Here is a 21,735-nt window from a genome sequence, read left to right as displayed (position 1 = left end):
TTTCAGAGTTAATCCGGGGTATAAAATGTCTGGACTAGAATCCAAAAGTGTACAGAATTTGAGTGAAATCTGACTCCTGTGCTTTATATACATTAAATCATTCTGTGAAAGAAAACTGAGACGTTGGATAGTAAATCGTGCAGTACTCTCAACACATTTTTATTGAGTAAAAACAACTTTATTCCTTTATTCTTCCAGCAATAATTCTTGTAGTTGGACTCCTACCCTCTTCCACCTCACCCCCCTCCCCAATTTTTCTTTAGTTGTGGTTGGCTATACATATCCCTAAGGATATGTTTCTTTGTCTACTTTATGACAGAAACCACAACAAATTGTGGACGTGTGGCTGATACTTATGCGTAGTTTGGGTTTGGTAGAAAATGTAAGAAGAACAGTAGAAATTAAAATCTAATCAAAAAGGTATTTATGTTGTTTTGACTATGAACCTATGAAGAAGAAAGGACAGGAACTAGGAGTAATGGAATGTTAGTATTTTACACCAGAATAAATACCCAAGAGTGAAATTTGCTTGTAAATTACGCTCTCTCCTTAAAAATGTGTTGAGTATATGTGTGTGTCCATTCCCAAGTCGTTCGTCTGAGCCAAGCGCCAGAGTATGACTTCGTTTCTCCTTCCTTCTGTTTCTTGTCTTTTTCTCACCTTGCAGCTCTTGTTAGTGTCATTATCTCTAAAATGCTTTTGTGGCTTACTTTTTTATAGATGTTAGTTTTGATAATTTTTTAAAATTAATCTAATAATAACAGGTTTTAACAAGGAGGCTGTGGAAAGCAAAGGGACAGTTCTTTGTAAGACATACTATTGAGTCTTCGCATTTAGCACAAAATGGATTGTTACAAACACTACAGTCCAGCTTATTCATTAGATTAGTTCTTTAAAAACATCGCAGAACCATCATTTTGTTGATTACAGTCGATTATAATTGAGGAGGCATTTCCGTTATTTTACCATTCGCTTTTAGAGTAAGAATCTATTATACAGAAGGTTTACAAAACTTTTTAAATTGATATATTTAAGTTGTGTATTTTTGGATTCGTTTTCGTTTAGAGTGAGAATCACTTCTGGCTTGAATTTTCATGTGTAGCTATATAAATTTTCTTTCAGTATCGTTTTATTTAAATCACTGAATGGTTGCTTGACAGCTGTTCTTGCAGTCATTTTTCTGTATTACTCCATCTTACCGTATTGGACATTAAGTCCTTTATTTAAATTTGATAAACATATGAGGTAGGTGGCACATGAAATGATAGGGTTCCATCCCTTAGGGAGTTGCCTTAAAAAGGTACATTCTTTTTATAGAAGTTGAAATATGGTTTTATTTGAACTCAGTTCTTCTTGTTTAAACTTAAAAGAGGAGGATCCTATTTTTGTCTATAAAATTTTAAGGAGCTTAATTTTGGTAAATGCTTAGGTTCGTCCCCCCCCATTTGCTAATCACCTGTAATTTATAGAGGAAAACTGTTTTCTTACTGAATATTCCTAAGAATTTTGTATTTGTGCATATTATCACTTTTTGCCAGGAACATAGGGCTAGCTATAGAAAATAAACTCAACTGAATGTTACCCAGAAGAATCTAATGTTGATGCAGTTATTTTCTAGAAGTGTAGCAAATAATCCCTCGCAGATGATCTGATTTTGATATATTGGGAGTAATAGCAGAAGTTGAAGAAAGATAGGAAAAAATTCTGGTTTGAATGAAATTACAGTTACTGGTTTTTCCCTTGGAAAAAACTCTGAAAATATTTGATGGTTCATTTATATTATAAATGACAGCATAAAAATCTGAGCACGTGACTGATGCAGTGCTTCATGTATATTTATTTGCAAAGCATTTGGAAAATTTTAAATTCTTTCAATGTTCCTTTTTTTTTATTCTTTATTTCTTATAAACCCTTATGCCGAAGGCTGACTTTCAATAGATCGCAGTGAGGGAGCTGCTCTAAAATTCTTTCAGTATTCGCGCATTGCTCGCACAGAACTTATGTCTTATATTTAATGGTATTCATCTCTACGCAGAGAAGTATTGACATCAGAACTTTTGAGACCTATGTTGCTTTGAAATACTGTTGTTATGACTAAGAATAGAGAGGCTCTGATAGATTTCTTGGTGCACACTCCTGCTAGGGGATCTGCTTCTAACTGCTTTATAGAAGCCCCTGGTTTCCAGGTTGCTAGCTCAGTATTTTGTTAGAGCATGTGCTTTAATCATTTACGCATTTCAGTGCTTAGATTACAGTATTAAATTCCTTCATAAAGTGGATCTTCTCTTCTTTAAGTAAATTATTGGGAAATTTTTAACATGTTTTAAGAAAAATAGTTCAGCTTGATCTGGAGGCAGGAAAAAGAAAAAGGCCAGGCAGCTAGCTGCTCATGTAGGTTACTCAGAGAAAAGTTGATGTGAAGAGTTGCTTAATTCCTTTTTGTGTATCTTTAGAAATTTTTTCTCGCAAATTCAGCCATAGTCTCTGTTCTGTTCTTAACTTTTCCCCCCACTTAATAATATTTCTCTCCATCTCAGCATATTACAGAAACAGTTAACATTTCATTCTTTTTAATAGCTGTGTGATATTCTGTTGTGTGATGGTTATATACCATAGCCACGATTTTGACACACAGATTTTGACTGACAGTTTTCACGGTAAAGGTATATTCATATGGTGAACTTTTGGAGGTCATAAATTAGTTGGTATGCAACCAGAATTTTGAATTAGAAAATATCACTTCACAACTTAGGAACTCAGATTCATAAAATGTATACTCTTAAGATAAATAAATCAGTTATTAAATACAATATTAACTTAGATAAAAGCATTAATTCTAAAGAAAGGAAAAGAAGCAGATTTCTATTAAAAGTAAAAACAAACCAAAAACCTGTGAATACGAGAAAAGTTAGACGTATTCTCTGAGCCTTTCAAGTGTTCCAAATTCTTTAGAAAGCCTTAAACAAGCCCTGCCTGGAGCATAAGTGTTATCATGGCAGGGTGAATGGACTGAATCACTTAGGAATTTATAGTTTCTTCTTCATGAGCGATGTTTTTCTTGAGAAGCATAAAATTCAGATCAGGAATGGTCTCCCTTTGGCCCCTTTGGTTATTGGTCTGGCAAGTTCCTGAATAGAGAAGGCAGATGCAAAGATACCAAGAATCTCTTATAAAATACTTGGGAATTTTCAATTTGAGTGTGTACAAAGATTTATTTTCAAACTGTGTTATAACATAAACCATAAGTGTACACGTGATTATAAGAGTTGACAGGAGGACTGCATTTAATGTAGTTTAAATAATATGCTTTGTATCAGATTGCATATAGTTTGGGTAATATTTTTTACAAAAGTTAGGAAAGTGTTAGCACATGAAAATCTGACCCTTATAATCTGACATGAGTGAGATATGAGAATGATTTATGCCAATGAATTATTTCAGGTACTCTTTGCTAATGATGGTGTCTGTTTTGGTCACTGTGGTGTCACTTTTGGAAGCACCACAACCAAACTATGGCTCAAAAGTTCGGTAGTCTTTTTCAACTGTAGCTGTTAGAATTGTTTTCTCCAAAATATAGTAAATATGCTTTTTTTCTATGTGAACTGAATTATATAAATATTTTCTTCTGCTTGAATTTTCCTAAAATTTGTCTATAGGCATACTCCCTAAAGATGTTTGATAATCAGAAATACTGATTATGCTGGATAAATACATCTATTCATTGATGTCCTTATTTTGAAGAAAATTATTTTCACTTTTAATTTTATTTAGTGACTTTCATTGGTTGGCACATCAAATTTATGTCCCCAAAATAATGTGAACCAGAGACTTTAATTCTTAAATTCGTCAATTCTTTAAAATGTATTGTTTTTCTTCAACATGGAAAGGATGGTTTTTCTTTTGTAAGTTTTGTTTCTAGAAGCAGTTCAGAACAATTGTGTTTTTCTTCTATATAAGTTACTATTTTAGACTAAAACCATTTAAATTATATCATGATATCCTTGTTGACAACAGCTCTTGGCCAGACACTCTCCTATGTATATATTATCAAATAGTTCAGTTTTGTCACTTAAAAATGTTTATCATTAAGAAAGTGCCAGATGAAAGATCCTATACAAACAATGAAGTGAGAACCATGGTCCTGGCCAGTGTTTGGAGTAGGCAAGGTCAACTTCACCAGAGTTCTGATACTCTTCAGGGCACCTGAGGGTAGGTAGTGTGGTGGATGTGTTTTCTGGGAAGAGTAGAAAGGAATTTGTTAGACTTCAGGGGAAATCTTATTAAAAAGACCTTTTATATCTGTGGGATTACCTTTTTTAATCCAAGGGGCAAAGGAGAACTGCTGTCTTTTTTGTGCCTCTATGCCAGAATACATGTGACTTTCAAAGGTCAGCCTCCCCAATTCTGGTTTGGACCCTGCTTGTGTTGAATCTCAGCCAGCGTACAGGAGAATTTGAGATTTTTTCCTCCCTCCCCCATTTTTTCTGTTTTTGTTCAGTGTAAACAGTTCCTGCCGTAGTAACATAGACAAATATAGCAGAGAATGCTTTTCTGGAAGAAGAATGCTCCCTAAGCATTTTTTAACCATTTTTGGGAAGAATTGATCTTTCTGTGTATTTCAGGCAGACCGAAAGAGAGGGAGGCCATTGCTATAAATTGAAGTGACATCATATGTATTTTGCCCCCATTGATCTGCATTTAGTCTCCAGCCAGGATAAAAGGAAATGGCATCAGGGAGGAAGCATGCTTCATTTAGGCGCAGATCCCAGAGTGATAGTGAGGTAATAATAGAACTCACGCCACCGTCCGTCGGTGGCTGCATTAGTCCTAGGCTCATTCCCCGTCTGGAGTCTGAGACTTCCTTCGTGTGTGGCTGCAGCGTGCCAGCTGGGCTGTGAGGGGAGGTGCCCTCCTTTGCTTTTGGAGGGGTGCGGGCAGTGGACGTGGATGTTCGCGGGCCCCGGGTTCCCTGTGTTGGTCCTGCCTGTGGAAGGTCAGTAGTGAGATGCGTATGGGGCACTTTCTGATCTAGGAGCCTAGCTGGCCCTTTTCGGAGTCCTGTTTATAGAAGAAATGGTGGAGGGCCTCGGTTGTGTGGTTGGTCTTCAGGGAGCCAGGAGTGAGTGACGCCCCCGTGACAGTAGAAAGAGGTTTCTAGGCTTCTGGAAGAGTCAAGGTTTGTTTTCTTTGTGCTGCTTGTAGACTAGGAGGGTGCGTTTGGAAAATCCATATTTTCTTTCCGAGAGCCTGTATAAGAACTCTTTAGAACTGTTCAAACTTGTGCAGCTTGCCTCAACCCTTAGGCTGACTGGGAAAAATTACGAGGTAGACTTTTTTTCTCTTTGTGCATTTCTGGGTAATTAGCAGCCATGGGATCCTCCATGTTTAGAGCAAGAACACAGACTTCCAGAATTCTTAACAAATCTCAATGTATGGCCTCCTTTGGTGTTTTATTTTTTGTGTTCGAGTAAGTGTTCCCAGTGTTGTGAAGTTCTCTATTTCAAGTGCCCACATGACTTTGGCACCCCACTCTTATTTTGTCTAAGTTTCTGAGGCAGATGCATTTAAAAAATACCGAGCTGGTTTCCATACGGAAAAAATAATAACCTCATCATGAGTTCCTAGTTTGTGCAAAGGAAAGAACTTGCTCTTCCTATCACTGTTGAACTGTGGGTGTGAGCACTTACTAGACCCTCAGCAATAAAGGCAGTTTCTTTTTCTAATGTTTGAAGGAGCTGCTTTCTCAGGAGATTACGCTCTGAAGCATGTGCTTTATTTTTCTTAGTCACTCCATGCTGTGACTAAAGCCGTGTCTGTCTCCACCCCACCGCCCCACACTGCTGTATTAAACACATTGGGCCTAGAAGTGATGTGAAATTTAATTTGATTTCTACATGGGTGGGAGTGGAGTGACCCACACAGCATTTCCTAGCATACCCTGTGCTTGCTGCCAGGGTGGGTGGCACCCAGCACTGCGTCTGAACACGTTTGCTGGTGTATGATATCTCTCAGTTGCTTTGCGAACATTTTGGTTTATTACTTAGTACTTCTTTTTCATTATAGGGTGGCTTTATAGGGAGTAAGTGTTTATTTTACAAGGAGAAATATGCTGTATTAAAGCAAGCTGCGTACCGCATTTTTGCTTCAGTATTCTCTTTTCAAGGTCTGTAATCTCATGTAAAAATTATGTAATGTTCACTTACTCATTTGTGAGTGAGAGATACTGAATTTTATCTATGTACTAAAATAGCATTTGATCACCGATTTGAAATACAAGCCCCCCCCCGCCGAATTGGAAGAATTACAGTTGAAAACCAGATGGCTACAGGTGGTTTTACTAAGGAGAGTCATTTACACAAGTCCGTTCTGAAGACCTCTCAGCATTATGGAGGAATGTTCTCAGCCTCTGTGTTGGTCCTTGGTGCCCCTGCCCACCTCTGAGCAAGCTAGTTTTTGAAGCAGCCGCCAGGCACCTTAGTGAAGGAGGAGGGAGAGCTGGTGGGGTGTGTGCCTGCTTGTTCTTTGCCTTTCTCCAATTAAAGTAAATTAAACTTAACAAAGAACCGCAAAGGCATTGACTGCCTCCCTTCCATCTCGGCTGCCCATCTTAAGTCAGGGGGCTTGGCTTTAGATATTTTTCCATTGCATAAAATGAGAGGACGAAAACTGTCAGTGATCCTTCTGGTTCTGTTTCTCTGTGCCGGTGTGTATGAACTTTTTGCTTAGAAGAAAACTGCGAGAGATACAAAAGTGTGAATCCAGATATTTTGATAGATTCCCATGTTAGTAATTCTCTGACATTAAACAGGAGTTTATTGGTCAAACCCAGCTGGAGTAAGTCGAGGACCAAGCTAGTTGTCTTACTGAGGGTTTCTTTCTTCCCTGGGTTTCTCTAGTTTAAACCAAATCCTAAGCTTGGATTCTAACAATAGGCCTCTTTGTAAGCGCAGGCACGTAATAGGGAGATGCTTTTCTTTCTACTCTTCCCTTTTCTGCAGTTCTGAAAATTGGCCGGGCTTGTTCCTGCTGCACTTAGTTAGCGATTAAGGCCGCCACCTGCAGCCCATGGGTGTTCCGTGCTGTATCAGGCTGGGCCCTTCCCCAGAAGCGGTCTTCTTGAGTAGCTGTTGCTGCCCTGGATTGGCTGCCTGTAGAAGCACTGCTGACCAGTTTTGAGCATGCGCATGGGGATGCAGGACTGGCTAGCCATTCTGACCCAATCTGGGACCCTCCCCTCCCCTGCCCCTGTACAGACAGATGGGCTGCTGCTGGACGGGCACCTAGGCCCGCCGCAGGGTGGGGGCCACGTGGAGCACACTTTGGAAAGGGATGTATTGGGGCAGGTGGGGAGAGACCATTTTGGGGAGAAAGGGTAGACTCCATGAGAAGGGTTCAGATGCAGGAGGGCAATCAGGGAGAGTGGCCTTAGGGGGGAATGAGGGGCACACTCATGGCTGGGGCTGAAGGCTTAGCCTCCACCAGAGAAGGAGCCCCTCTTGGAACATAGGGAAGGAAGATCCAGAGAGGGAGGCTACAGGGTGAGATGGATGGGAAGGAGGGCAGAGGGAGCCTGGGTGCCAGGCCCAGCTGGGCCGAGCTGAGAAGACGGAACTACAATAAGAGGGGCCACAAGAAAGGCTGAGAACAAAGTGTCAGCTCTGCTGCCGGGTCGGGAATGCCAGAGGCTGGGTAAGACTCCTCCCTCTGCCGGCGGCCATGAGTGCCTGCCTGCCAAGTGCTCATGGTGCCCATGGTATACAAGGGTATGCATGCTCCCCAGAAGCTGGTGGTTCTGAATTTGGTCTGTTTTATAAAACAGCAAATTTCTTTTAATATCATACAAGTAGCCTCATGTGTCTAAAACTGAATGGCATTTTTGTACTAGTATATAGTAATTTGATATCTTGAAAGCATCTTACAAACACAGTAGTTCTAATGGAAGGAAATTAAGTGTTCTCATATATACCTCACAGGTCAGTGCTGATTCGTAACCCTCTGGTTTTGCTGAAGCACCTTGTTTCTGCTCTCAGCCTGAGAGAGGATCCACAGCATGACTCTGTGGTGGATGGAGTGATGTTATGAAATGAAAATACCCAAGAATCAAGTGGTGTGCATTTGTGTCTGTCTGTCTAGAGGGAAGTGGCGGTTTAATTAGACCTTAGAAAGGTGAGGTGAGGAAAGATAAGAAATGCTTTCTTTGTGGAATTATGTAGTAAATTTCATGCCTGCTGTCTCTGCTGGGTTTTCCTGCAAGCGCATTTTGGAAGAGTGTGTGTGTGAATGGAGAGGGAGGCAGAGGTGCAGTGCACACTTGGGGGCTGAAAGGTAAAGAGAGGTAGGGGAGAAGCCAATAATTTTTGAAATTTCTTTTAGAGTAACAAAATGGGGATTAAAATCCAGGTGTTCTTGTGAATATCCTGTTGCTCTAGTATTGACTTCCAGAACTGTAAATTTGGGTTAGTTGACAGGATTGCCTGGGCATAATCAGGAATGGAGAAAAGCTAAATGTCGAGAATAGTGGAATTCATAGTAGTTATTTTAAAACCTTCATTTTAGAATAAATACATTTTGGTTCCTACAAGATGTGTCTTAAATTGAATTTTTTTCTTCTGTTAACAGTTTGTGTGCTGCTCTGTGCTAGAGGCTGATCTAGGCACTGTGGTACAGGAGCGAATAAGACAGATATTTTAAGTTCATGGATTTCCAAAAGTATTGTTTGTTCACAGATTAGTTTGTGTTATTTTTGAACCATATAAAAACATCTTGCTCTCTTTGCCCTTAAGTGCTAATACCATTTTTACTTATCCTGTATGAAAACTCAGGGATCTGAGTGACCTTGTGTGGTTGGGCGTGTGTGTGTGTGTGTGTGTGTGTGTGTGTAATCATACATACAACCTTCTTTTTAATGGAATAATAAACTTACAGATTTTATAATAGAGGGATTTTGAAACATGGTTCTAGTTTCATTACATGCTCTTTATTTCTTGGTGTACATTTGCAAGTCACATGCTAAAGAAGGAAATCTGAAAGTTGCTTATTTCTGTTAAACTTCCATGTGTTTACCTCAGATCAGACGGTTTCTTGAGTATTTGTCTAGGCTAAATGACCTTTTTTGGCATATGCATGCTGTAGAGATAAAGATCTAATAAAACCATGATAATGTTTTATTAAGATAAGCACAGTTTGTTTGTTTGTTTGTTTGTTTGTTTTTTTGCGGTACGTGGGCCTCTCACTGTTGTGGCCTCTCCCGTTGTGGAGCACAGGCTCCGGACGCGCAGGCTCAGTGGCCATGGCTCACAGGCCCAGCTGCTCCGCGGCACGTGGGATCTTCCCGGACCGGGGCACGAACCCGTGTCCCCTGCATCGGCAGGCGGACTCTCAACCGCTGTGCCACCAGGGAAGCCCTAAGATAAGCACAGTTTTTATCATTCACAGTGTATGTATACATTTAAGTCATCATGTTGTACACCTTAAAAAAAAAAATTCATGGTGTACAACCTAAAAAAATAAACAAGGTAAACTCAGTTTTTGATCTGCTCTTAAATATAGAACTGACATGAAAAGCCATGGAGAATAGGGCTTAATCAGACCCCAGAATGCAGTGTCTTTGGGGATACAAGGTAAACCTTGAGGTTTTACCATAGTAAAGTCTGCAGTCTTCCAATGTTTCAGACAGCTGCTGGGAGTCCCCAGGGTTACCCTGGATTTGCTGTCTTTGGTCTAAACGTTTGGGTTTAATTTCTTGTAAGCTGAATGGCATTTTCACAGGCTGTTTGGTTTTGTCCTCAGCTTCTTCCAGACCAGCTGGTCTTGCTTCTGGAGCATCTCTTGGAGCAGAGGACCATGAATCCCCGAACTCTGCAAAGACTTGAGAGGACGTACCACCTCTCGGAGCAGGATGCAGAGGTAACCAGGAACACCCTCAGAATTTACACTGTGGGTCCTCACTGTTGGTGAAGTATGATCCCATTGCGTCCCAAAACTGTTGGAACTCTGTAAGCAGCATCCCATGCTGTGTCTTACGAGTGAAAAGCAGCACTTCGAGCAAAGAGTAAACTGCTTCCCTGGTTGCGCTTGCTCCAGCAGGGGACCTCTGATCCTGGTCATTACCAGGGTATTTTGAGGTCCTAAGTTTTTCCCTCTTTCTTCTTAAATCATTAAGATGGACATAAGTCTCCTAAAGGAATGAGCAGGCGGGTGGAATGTTTTTGAATTATAAACTTGGGTGGGTCATTTTGTGCTTGATGGTGGTGCCGTCCTGTTGCACATTAAGGAAACTGGGCTGAGATGTGCCAGAGCTTCTTAGTTGCATTCAGTTAGGACAGGAAAGGAGCCATGTGTAAAGGAAATGAAAACTAAATCTAACAGCCATGGTTTGAAAAGCAAACTTGGATGCTTGTGGGAAAGCAATGTGATGGGGTCCTTAATATCTTTTAGCTTATTGTGAAGAATGCAATGTGAATCCTAGGATGAGTTCCAGAGTTTTTTAAATATATAAAATAATAAATTATTTAGTCATCTTAAGTAAAAAAGCACACAGTCTCTCTTACATAAAACTCCTTAAAGGCATGTAGGTTTAATTTGTGTTCAGTTGAGAATAAATGAACATTTAAAAACTGTACAGTCCAGTAAGGCAGCCATTAGGCACATGTGGCTGTTCTGAATTGAGGTGTGCTGTAAGTGTGAACTATGCATAGCAGATACTGGAGACCTAGTATAAAAAGAGGAAGCAAAATATCTCAATAATGTCTTCTCAAAATGATATTTTGGACATGTTGGGTTAAATAAAATATTATTAAAAATTAACTTCACAGTTCTTAAAATGGAGTAAATGGAGAAAAGCCAGCTCATTATTAGATTAAAAGGTAAGATGGGCACTGTTATACATGTTAAAACCCTTATGTAAATTCAGGAGTTAATTGAAAAACTCCAGAGAAGACATATGTAGCTTTTTACCCATCTCAGCATAGATCAAACGTGCAACTGTTGCTGTTTATTTCAGCTCTTATATTTTTGTTTATAGGAGTTTCCAAATGCCAGCTTGTTATTTTTAATTAGTGTTTTAAAGAGGTTTCTATTTATAGGCATGAGGTTATGCTTTAATCAGAGCTGAATACCACTGAAATGCCAGGCCCCAGTGACAGGCAGTGGGCAGACGAAGGCGGGAGGATCAAAGCAGGTGCTGGGCACCTGTCACTCCTCCACTTCTTGCCAGAAGCTGGGAGGTGGTAGACCCTGGTCCCCCCGCCCCTTTCCTGTTGGCATAAACATAAAGCACACTGTGTTCTTAACTTACAGCTCAACTTAGTTGTTATACGTAACTTCTTAAACCTTCGAGAAATATAACAGGTTTTATTTTGGTTGCTTCTTTGCATCTCAGACTGCATCACGATGCCCAAAGCCAGATGCCCAAAGTCTCTTCAGGCTTGGCTCTTTGGTTATGAGAGACTGGGGCCTGAGGGAGGCTTGACCGGTTTAAGTAACTAGCGTGGTCAGCGTCCATGCAGTTCACAAATACTCTGCCAGTCATTAGGGATACAGCAGTGGCAAGGGTCACCCTCAGAAAGTTTGGATTCTTCTGGAACGACAGCTCATAAGGAAATGAGCAGGATAGTTTCAGATAAGAGCTACAAAGGAGATTGCAGGTGAAAGTGAGCTAGGTGTCTCTAGGTAGAGTTCAGGAAAGGCCACAAGAGAAAGTGACATTTGAGCCAGGACCTAAGGGCAAGAAGGAGTTGGCCATACAAAGCCAAGGGCCAGGAGTGATTTCCATACAGAGGTGACAGCAAGTGCAAAGGTGTGAGCATGGCATGTTCTAGGATACGGGTCAGCAAACTTTTCTGTAAAGGAGCAGATTTTAATATTTCAGGCCGTACGGTTTCTGTCACAACTAACTATTCAACTTTGCTGTTGTAGCTGCCATAGGCAGTATGTAAACGAACAGACGTGCCTGTGTTTCAGTAAAGCTGTTTATGGACCCTGAAACTTGAATTTCATATAATTATCACATCTCAAGATAATTCTTTTTGTTGTTGTTCTTTTTAAAAACTCCTCTAAAACGTCCACACCACTTCTAGCTGAGGGCTGGTTTGGCCTGCCCCCTTCTGAGTTTGTTTACCCCTGCTCTGGGGCCTGCAGGGTTGAGGTCAGGGGTGGGTAGGGCCCAGATCAGGGCCTTAAGGCCCTGAGGCCTAACGTGCCACTGCCTTGCCCCCTTCCCAGGCCCTCCTAGGCCTTGGCACACAGTCAGTTACATTGACAGCTTATCTCACTGTGAGGTTTCCTTGAAAGGTCACTCAGAACCAGAAAAGCAACAGGATTTTGGCCAACCAGGGTATGTTCTAGAAACTTTTATTAGTTAAGTGTGATTTATTGTGACACTGATTAGCAGGAATTTCGTTGACTAACCATCTGCCTTTATTTTAAGTGACAGAACATTTCATGGGAGAAAGAATTGTTATTTACTGGAAAAATGAAGATTCTGACTTTATTCTGTGCTTCTCCTTGACCAAACATATAAGGATAGTCCCTTTCAGTTATTATCAGGGCTTTTAAATGTGTAATAAATAGCAGTCATTTAAAACATGGCTGAAGGTGCTAGAGAGTGACAGCTTGTATGTGGAGCGTCCCTGTGGGAAATGGCTCTAGAGGTATTTTCCTGACAAGGAGCAATGTGAGTGACTGTGCTGATACTCTCTGTTCAGGGTGCTGTCACAGGCCCTGGGACCATGGTGTTGGATTAGGTGTCTGTGCAGAAGGACTTCAGTCCCAGGAAGGCGGGGGGGGGGGGGGTCTCTAGCACAGCAGCAGGGAGTGCTCAGGACAGTGGTGGGGCGGGGGGCTACTTCCTCATATTTCCAGGAGGTAAAGAAAGGCTCCCCCTACTCTTCTTGGACTAGCATTTCTCCTGAAAGCAAGCACAGATGTGAAGTCACTTTTTGAGAAGGTGAGCCTGCTATTTCCGTAGCTCGTTTAAGCTCCTAATTGCCCAGCGCACTGCAGAACTCTCTTGTTGGCAGAGCAGCGTGTTCTTGATGTAGCAGAAGTCTCAACTGTGTAAGAAGCCTGTGCTACCGTGAATCAGCTCCCTCTGTTCAGTAGTTGCTTTAGCTTCTTTGCTGTCGTGCCCACTTGTCCCTTCCCTCCTTCCTTCTGTGTCTGTGGGTGGGCTGGTGCTGTCTCACTGGGAAGTTTATTTTAATGATGCTCTTCGTGTAGCTCAATATTTGTATTAGTTGTGTTGCTTCTGTGTTTCCGGTTGTATTCACAGAATGTCCAATCTGTTGGTCAGGATTTCCGAGCATGGCGACCAGGTGGATGATGTTCTTTGCCAGCTGTTTGCATGTCAGGGGAACGCTGTTCCATGTTACGCGCCCCTTGTCCTCCGTGTGCCTGCATCACATGTGGTGTGAATACACAAGTCTGCCCTGCACGGAGGGACACCTTGTGTTCAGAATCTTAAAGGAAAAGTGCGTGAGGACAGATGTAGTAAGCTAGGTACAGTAATGCATGTCATCTTAGGCCATTTTGTGCCTTGCCTGGCCACTCGTGTCACCACCATGTGAGAAGTGGGGCTTTGGAGGAGGAACGTTTGTATTCCTTAGCCTGGAAAGTAACACTGACTACAGGAGTAGTTACCATCTTTTACCTCCTGAATCAAAGAAGCCTCTGGCCATATTGCTGGGCTGCTTTAACCAGGTCGGAAAATGAACTGAAAGGGAAACTTAGTTCGTAGGAATACATTGTCTACAGTTTCCGAGCATATTGGTTCCAATAAAGACCCAAAAGGTTTTAAAACATGTTAAACAACTGATTCTTCAAACAAGAGGTATTTTCTGAGATCCTTTTTTAAAATAATGAATTCCCAGCCCGCTTTATCAGGTCTCCTAAGCCTCAAAAATAGCTTTCCTGTGTTAATGAAGAGAGGCTCCACTCAACTTGGCTCTGTGACCTTTTTCCCCAAAAGCCCCATGACTGACCTCGAAGCAGCTATTTCTGCAGACTACAGTTGAACACTTCAAAACTGGGGCACCCCTCAGGTGAATTTCAGAAAATTTGGAAGTAGCCACTCCTGTCTCATCTGGCTCAGATGGGAGTGGTGAATGTTAGTCAAAATGGTCCCCACGGTACCATGCTCTGCTCTGATGTTTCATTTGGTAGGGTGAGCCAGAAATTTAGTTTTCTGGGTGAGGCCACTACCAGCCAGGTCTCCCCCTCACTGTATTTGGGAAAGTACTGTTGGTTGAAAGGAAGAGGCCTCCTGGGTTAGGTTGGGGTGGGAAGGGGTGGACACAGTGTCTCCATCTTGCCCTGGCTCCACGTCCCCGTCTTTGTTCAGGGGTACTGCTCTTCCAGGTCTCCATCCCATCTAGACACCCAGGCCGTGCACCTGGTACTGGCAGAGGCATCAACTTAGCAAAAAGCTGGACTTGGTCCCAGGTCCCCAAATGGCTGGTGGCCACTGACAAGTTGCCCACCCTCCCGGGCCCCTTTTTCCTCGTCTGCACAGCAGTACCGGGACTAGACTGCTGGCTATCAGCCTTTTTGACCACAGCCACCTGGCAAAAACGGCTTTACGAAACTGTTTGTACTCTTATATTCGCTATTATTTCCTATTTTATTTTCGTTAAAAATGTGCATTGTGATGCAGCAAATTGATTTTGTGACCCACTAACGAGTCGCAGCCCACAGTTTGGAAAACGTGGAACAGGACGATCCCACAGTCCTCACCAGCTTCCTGCCTTCAGACTTGTGGCCAAGGTCCCTGAGCCTCTGTCTCCTCAAGATTAAAATGGAGCCATAAACCCCCTCTTCATGGGATTGTTAACACCATGAGGAGAAGTTTTAGCGTAATTTCTTGTCATATAAGATTCACGTTCTCTCGTTTGGTGTGAAATGGTCAAATTTTGTTTAGCTCAAACAACCTTTGTATTGTCTCTTTAATCTGTGAGGACTGGCAATGAGAAAGAGAGACAAGAAGTACAAGCTACCAGCTGTTAGGAGCCCCTGAGCATCGGGTCACAGAATTCTTAATCTGGGGTCTTGGCAGCTTTTTCGGTGGGGTCGGGTACAGGGTGGTTTGCTCTAAACCAAGGTTTCTCTACCTTAGCATTACAGGTATTTTGGAGTGGATAATTCTCTGCTGTGGGGTGTCCTGTGCATTGGGTGATGTATCACACCCCCGGTTTTTTTCCCTGCGATGCCAATAGCAGTTCTCTCCCTTCCCCACCCCACCCCTGTTTGGGCAATCAGAAGTGTCTCCAGACATTGCCAAATATCTTCTGGGGGATAAAGTCATCTTGGTTAAGAACCACTGCTCTAAAGCAGCAACCGACCACAAAAGGCAATTTTTTCATCTCATCTAATGAAGTGCCTGATGGTTACAATACAGAGTGGAATAGCTAGAACATGGTTAACTACATTTAGGGGCCACCCTGAGCCGGCTGTATTCTCTCAGGGCTCCAGAGAACGTAACCCTGGGGGAGGTGAAAACAAAATGTTTCACATGGAAGAAAGAGAAGGAATTGCAAAATAAAGTAGTAGTAGCAAGTAAATCTAAGGAAACAGGTGAGTGAGTGAGGACAAATCTGTTTTACCACTAGTACCCAGAGAAAGCCATGCCAGTATCTGTCTGCATTCTGCTCTGAAAAGGGCACTTTCAAGGTTGATTGCAAATGGAAGAACATCCAGCGTTGCAGGCCTTTCCCTCACCACTGCCTTTCCTCTGGCGCAGGTGGAAGAGCCCTTGAAAACCGTGTAAACTGGCCACCTCCCTTGGTGGGTTCTACATATGCAGGGAGGGGGTAGATTTTAATACTTGTCAGTAAGAGAACTCATTGTTTATTTGAAAAGAAAATACCACAGCATTTATTTGAAGTCCACAAGTGGAAGGCATGATTGCAGGCCCACAAAAGTCTGACAGCTCCGATGCTCATTTCTGAATTTCATGTGAGCCAAAAGCATAGTTTCTGTGAACTGAGAACATTCCATTATCAACCGACCTCTGGAGAGGCATACTGAAAGGGCAGAGAATAAAGGTTTAGTCAGGTTATCATATGTTTAAAATGTAGGACTGATCTGTAGCTGTGATTCTGCCCATTCCCTTTATGCTAAAACTCCTTCTGGTCATCATGACCGTCGTCTTCTGCACGGTGTTCAGGGTCCGTTCCCTGCCGTCCGTTCAGGGGCTGAGCACTCCCCTTTTCTCCCCTGGCTGCTTTTCTGTAGTATTCTGGCTACAAAATAAAGAAAACGTTTCTATTTTGTGCTCCTCACAGGAAGAGTTTAGAGGAGCGGTTAGATGTAATCTCAGTGGGCTCTGTTGCCACTTCAGGGTGCTCAACAGTTTATATTTAGTAAACCGCGGTGTGCTGAACTTGGTGCCTCCTTCCCCTTTGGTACACCTCGATGCAGAATCTGAGTAGCACAAAGGCAGAAACCAGCCTTGCTGATGTCAGGTCCTGTCATCACGGCGGTGTGTGAGGGCAGCCTGCCGGGCTGGCGCCACAGCCCCTGCAGGACTGCAGAGCTGTGCAGGGTCACCAGGGCCCAAGCGTAGGAGCAGTGCCAGAGTGCCGGCCCCAGCCCCCTTGGTGGGCGCCTCTTCCTCCCCTCCTTCCCTTTTGGAGTCTGTCTTGGGGGAATGCATATCCCCAGGCTTCCCCAGGTCACTGCCCAGCAGTGTCAGGAGGCACCATTGTGGAACAGTGCGCCAGGAGGCAGGTTTTCAGATTGAACATAAAAAGGAGACTGTTGGGGCCTGGTGGCACAGTGGTTAAGAATACGCCTGCCAGTGCAGGGGACACAGGTTCGAGCCCTGGTCCGGGAAGATCCCACATGCCGTGGAGCAGCTGAGCCTGTGCGCCACAACTACTGAGCCTGCGCGCTAGAGCCCGCGAGCCATAACTACTGAAGCCTGCGTGCCTAGAGCCCGTGCTCCGCAACAGGAGAAGTCACCGCAATGAGAAGCCCGTGCACTGCAACGAAGAGCAGCCCCCGCTCGCCTCAACTAAAGAGTCCTCGTGCAGCAACAAAGACCCAACGCAGACAAAAAAAAAAAAAAAAAAAAAGGAGACCGTTGTAGAGGGTTGGAACGGTGTGGTACAATTAGCAAAGTGGTTTTCCAGGGTAAAATACAAGGAGCCAGATGGAATGGGAGCTTTCAGAAAGGCAGTTTGACACCTGCCATATCCAACATTGGGCAGTTTTGTCAGTTTCTACCCAGGGACAAGGGGTCTGGCTCCTTGGCTCCTTGACACGGTCAAGCTCAGGTTGCAAATCAGAGGGTCAAACATTGATGGATCTGAACTTGAGGATGTGACCTATAAGTAGTGTGACTTAATATCCATTTTTTAAAAAGCTAAAGCAGTCCTGGTGAGGGACGCAGCTGTCATCATTTTGGTACAGCACTGGAATTTGTAGAGTTTGGAAAGCTGGGCAGGGTATGGATTGATAAAAGGGTTGGGGTGATTTTCTTTGGTTGCTTAGACATATTGGGATTTTAAAACATGTGCGTTTTATAATGTGGGATAAAAAGCTCTTATATAATTCTTTAGTTAGATTTGTGTATTTTTTTCTTTGTTGCATTTGGTTTATGAAACACTTACTGCTTTAGAACATTTCTTCAAAGTCAGGAAGATATCTCTAGATATTTCTCCTTGGTGTTTTCTTCCTCTGTTATTCATTTCAGTGCCCCTAGAACTTTTCTGTGGAAACCTTTGGAGACCAAAAAAGTCTCCATTGCTTTATACAGTGATACCAATGATTTTTGAAAACTGACAAAGGACTTTGTTTTTTTTTGTTTGTTTGTTTTTAGATGAGTATTCCTCTCTTGTTCCTGAGGCCAGGGCCTGCGTTTTATTTACCTTGAATTGTTACAGGACATCATGGCTGATCAGATGTTTGTTTAAAGAAAAAATGAACCACTGGTGGCATAATCTGCTTAATTTTTCTGAAAAGACCTTTTAAGTAAACAATTATAATCAGTCAAAACATTTAGAATTTATCTGTTAAATAAAAGAGGAAAAGAGCATTTAACGGCGGGCTTTTAGCTACAGGTTCAGCCAGACTTTATTAGAAAAGTCCCTGGTTGCTTATTCTTTGCCATTCTTTCTTCCATGTACTTAGCAGCACGTCCTACTGTATAGATACTTGGAGATTTAAGGGGCATTATCACCTCTTGCCATCTGTGTATGTACCCTCCCCCCCACCCCCGCCAAGTCTGTACAGATTTTCTCAGAAAGATGTGGAGACGTACACATTTTCTGGGTTAATAAATAACATTGCCCTGACACTCTTCTTTCGATAGTGTCCCAAACCCAGCTACATCTCCTATTCCTTTTGTCTTCAATGCTGTTGTGAATAAAATCAACATGTGGGGTTTTATTGGTGTTTCTAGGTTCTTTATACCTCCGTCAGTAGTTTATATATTTTTGTATTAGATTTCTGTACTGAAATCCACACCCAAGAAAAGCACACAGTTGTCTGTGAGCCACTGCCATTTTCTTTCACAATTATAGAGTCTCATTCCCATGTAAAGTTTGCCTTCAGTGCCCTAAAATAGAGGGCTCACTTTTGCCAAAATACCTTTCCAGATTGCTCTTCTTCCCTCTGGTGCCTTTCCAGTGCACCCTCCTTTGCTCTCTAGTTCCATGGTACACCAGGATTTGAGTGTTCGCTCTCTCTGGCCTTCAAGCTGTGGAACCTTTAGGCTGTAGATAAAATGAGCTCTTCCTATAGTCTGTGGGAGGCTCCCACAGCGTCAGCGGCCTAAGTGTGGTCCCTGAACCTGCCCTTTATGGAGGAGGCGATGCTCCATAGATCCTACAGGATTCCCTGGCTGCTTATGCCTCTTAGGGGCGAATGTTTGTGCTGGTACCTGATAGCAAAGAGAAAACAATTGTATTGAATTCAAATTGTTTTAAAAAATGAAAGGACCCCTGTTTATGTGCAAATGATGGTATTTTGTGTTTGTCAGGGCACGAAATTTAAAGATCAGCAGACTTTATGGGGTGGCACTGAAAATGATTTTTTAAATATTATTATTATTATTATTATTTTAATGGTACGCGGGCCTCTCACTGTTGTGGCCTCTCCCGTTGCGGAGCACAAGCTCCGGACGCGCAGGCTCAGCGGCCATGGCTCACGGGCCCAGCTGCTCCGCGGCATGTGGGATCCTCCCGGACCGGGGCACGAACCCGTGTCCCCTGCATCGGCAGGCGGACTCTCAACCGCTGCGCCACCAGGGAAGCCCTAAAAATGATTTTTAAAGCTACTTAGTCTACATGTTGCTGCAGCTTTGAACCACATGGAATTGTGTTCCATAGACCAACTGATCTGTGGGTAGGAGCAGATGACCACACCGAGTGTGGAAATCTGCAGGCACTGGGGAGAGCAGCCAGCCAGCCAGCAGCAGCCCAGAGCAGGCTTGTCCCCCTGGCTCCACTGTCAGGACAGCAGGTGGTCTACTCAGGAACTGACTGCGTAAGTAGTACCATTTCCTGAAACAGCCTTCCCCAGCTTGACTCTAGGCTTGTTTTTAATACCAACATTTTTTGAGAAATAATTCATATACCATATAATTTACCCGTTTCGAAGTGCACAACAGTAGTTTTTAGTATGTATTCACAGAGCTGTGTAACCATCACCACAGTCAATTATAGAATGTGTTCATCATCCGATCGCAAAGACACCCTGTACCCTTTAGTTGTCGTTCCCATCTCCCCTCCACTCCAGTCCTTGGCAACCAGACTAATCTTTCTGTGTCTACAGATTTGCTTACTCTGGACTTTCATGTAAATGGGATCACATACACCTTTTCTGAATGGCTTCTTTTCACTTAGCATACTGTCTTCAGGAATCATCCATGTTTTGCACGTATCAATACTTCTTTGCTTTTTATTTCCAAATACTTGCGATGGTATGAGTAAACCCCATTTGTTTAACTGTTCATCAGTTGATAGACATTTGGATTTTGTGGCTGTATGTGTAATGCTGCTGTGAACATTTGGGTGCAGAGTTTTGTGTGGATGTAAACTATCACTTCTTTTCGGACTTACACCTAAGGAGTAGAATTGCTGGCTTATATGGTTAGTTTATTTAACTTTTTAAGGAACTGCCAGACTGTTTTCCAGAGTACCATTTTACATCTTTACCAGCAGTGTATGAGGGTTCCAGTGTTTCTTCATCCTTGTCAATATTTGTTATTGTCTGGCTTTCATTTTAGCCATCCTACTGGGTGTGAAGACCTATCTCATTGTGGTTTTTTTGGTTTTAAACATCTTTTTTTTTTTTTTTTTGGCGTGTACGCGGGCCTCTCACTGTTGTTGCCTCTCCCATGGCGGAGCACAGGCTCCAGATGCGCAGGCTCAGCGGCCATGGCTCACGGGCCCAGCCGCTCCGCGGCACGTGGGATCTTCCCGGACCGGGGCACGAGCCCGCGTCCCCTGCATCGGCAGGTGGACTCTCAACCACTGCGCCACCAGGGAAGCCCTTAAACACCTTTATTGGAGTATAATTGCTTTACAATGTTGTGTTAGTTTCCGCTGTGTAACAAAGTGAATCAGCTATATGTATACATGTATCCCCATATCCCCTCCCTCTTGCGTCTCCCTCCCATCTTCCCTATCCCACCACTCTAGGTGGTCACAAAGCACCGAGCTGATCTCTCTCTGCTATGCAGCTGCTTCCCACTAGCTATCTATTTTACATTTGCTAGTGTATATATGTCCATGCCACTCTCTCACTTCGTCCCAGCTTACCCTTCCCCCTCCCCATGTCCTCAAGTCCATTCTCCACGTCTGTGTCTTTATTCCTGTCCTGCCCCGAGGTTCATGAGAACCTTTTTTTTTTTTTTTTTAAAGATTCCATATATATGTATTAGGATATGGTATTTGTTTTCCTCTTTCTAACTGACTTCACTGAGTATAACAGATTATCTAGGTCCATCCACCTCACTACAAATAACTCAACTTCGTTTCTTTCTATGGCTGAGAAATATTCCATTGTATATATGTGCCACATCTTCTTTATCCATTCATCTGTCAGTGGACACTTAAGTTCCTTCCATGTCCTGGCTATTGCAAATAGTGCTGCAGTGAACACTGTGGTACATGTCTCCTTGAATTATGGTGTTCTCCGGGTATATGCCCAGTAGTGGGATTGCTGGGTCATATGGTAGTTCTGTTTTTAGTTTTTTAAGGAACCTCCATACTGTTCTCCATAGTGGCTGTATCAATTTACATTCCTACCAACAGTGCAGGAGGGTTCCCTTTTCTCCACACTCTCTCCGGCATTTATTGTTTGTAGATTTCTTTGATGATGGCCATTCTGACCGGTGTGAGGTGAAACCTCTTTGTAGTTTTGATTTGCATTTCTCTAATGATTAGTGATGTTGAGCATCCTTTCGTGTGTTTGTTGGCAGTCTGTATTTCTTCTTGGGAGAAATGTCTATTTAGGTCTTCTGCCCATTTTTGGATTGGGTTGTTTGTTTTTTTGATATTGAGCTGTGTGGGCTGCTTGTCTATTTTGGAGATTAATCCTTTGTCAGTTGCTTCATTTGCAGATATTTTCTCCCATTCTGAGTGTTTTCTTTTCATCTTGCTTATGGTTTCCTTTGCTGTGCAAAAGCTTTTAAGATTCATTAGGTCCCATTTGTTTGTTTTTGTTTTTATTTCCATTTCTCTAGGAGGTGGGTCAGAAAGGATCTTGCCGTGATTTATGTCATAGAGTGTTCTG

The 21,735-nt window shown here is 42.7% G+C and overlaps 1 protein-coding gene across 4 annotated transcripts in view; it reads left to right on the top strand.

Annotated features, from left to right (window-relative positions):
* The window catches only part of AOPEP (aminopeptidase O (putative)), a 300,772-nt gene that overhangs the window by 262,783 nt on the left and 16,254 nt on the right, over nucleotides 1–21,735 (top strand). For all 4 annotated transcript variants that reach the window (XM_065878726.1, XM_065878729.1, XM_065878728.1 and 1 more), the window contains one exon: nucleotides 9,790–9,906. In XM_065878726.1, the coding sequence (XP_065734798.1) occupies nucleotides 9,790–9,906 (117 nt within the window). The remainder of the gene's footprint in view (nucleotides 1–9,789; nucleotides 9,907–21,735) is intronic.

This window comes from Phocoena phocoena, chromosome 6 (assembly GCF_963924675.1).
Source record: "Phocoena phocoena chromosome 6, mPhoPho1.1, whole genome shotgun sequence".
NCBI classification, from domain to species: Eukaryota; Metazoa; Chordata; class Mammalia; order Artiodactyla; family Phocoenidae; genus Phocoena; species Phocoena phocoena.
Note: the sequence above shows the minus strand (reverse complement) of the source record. Positions and strands in the feature narration are given on the sequence as shown.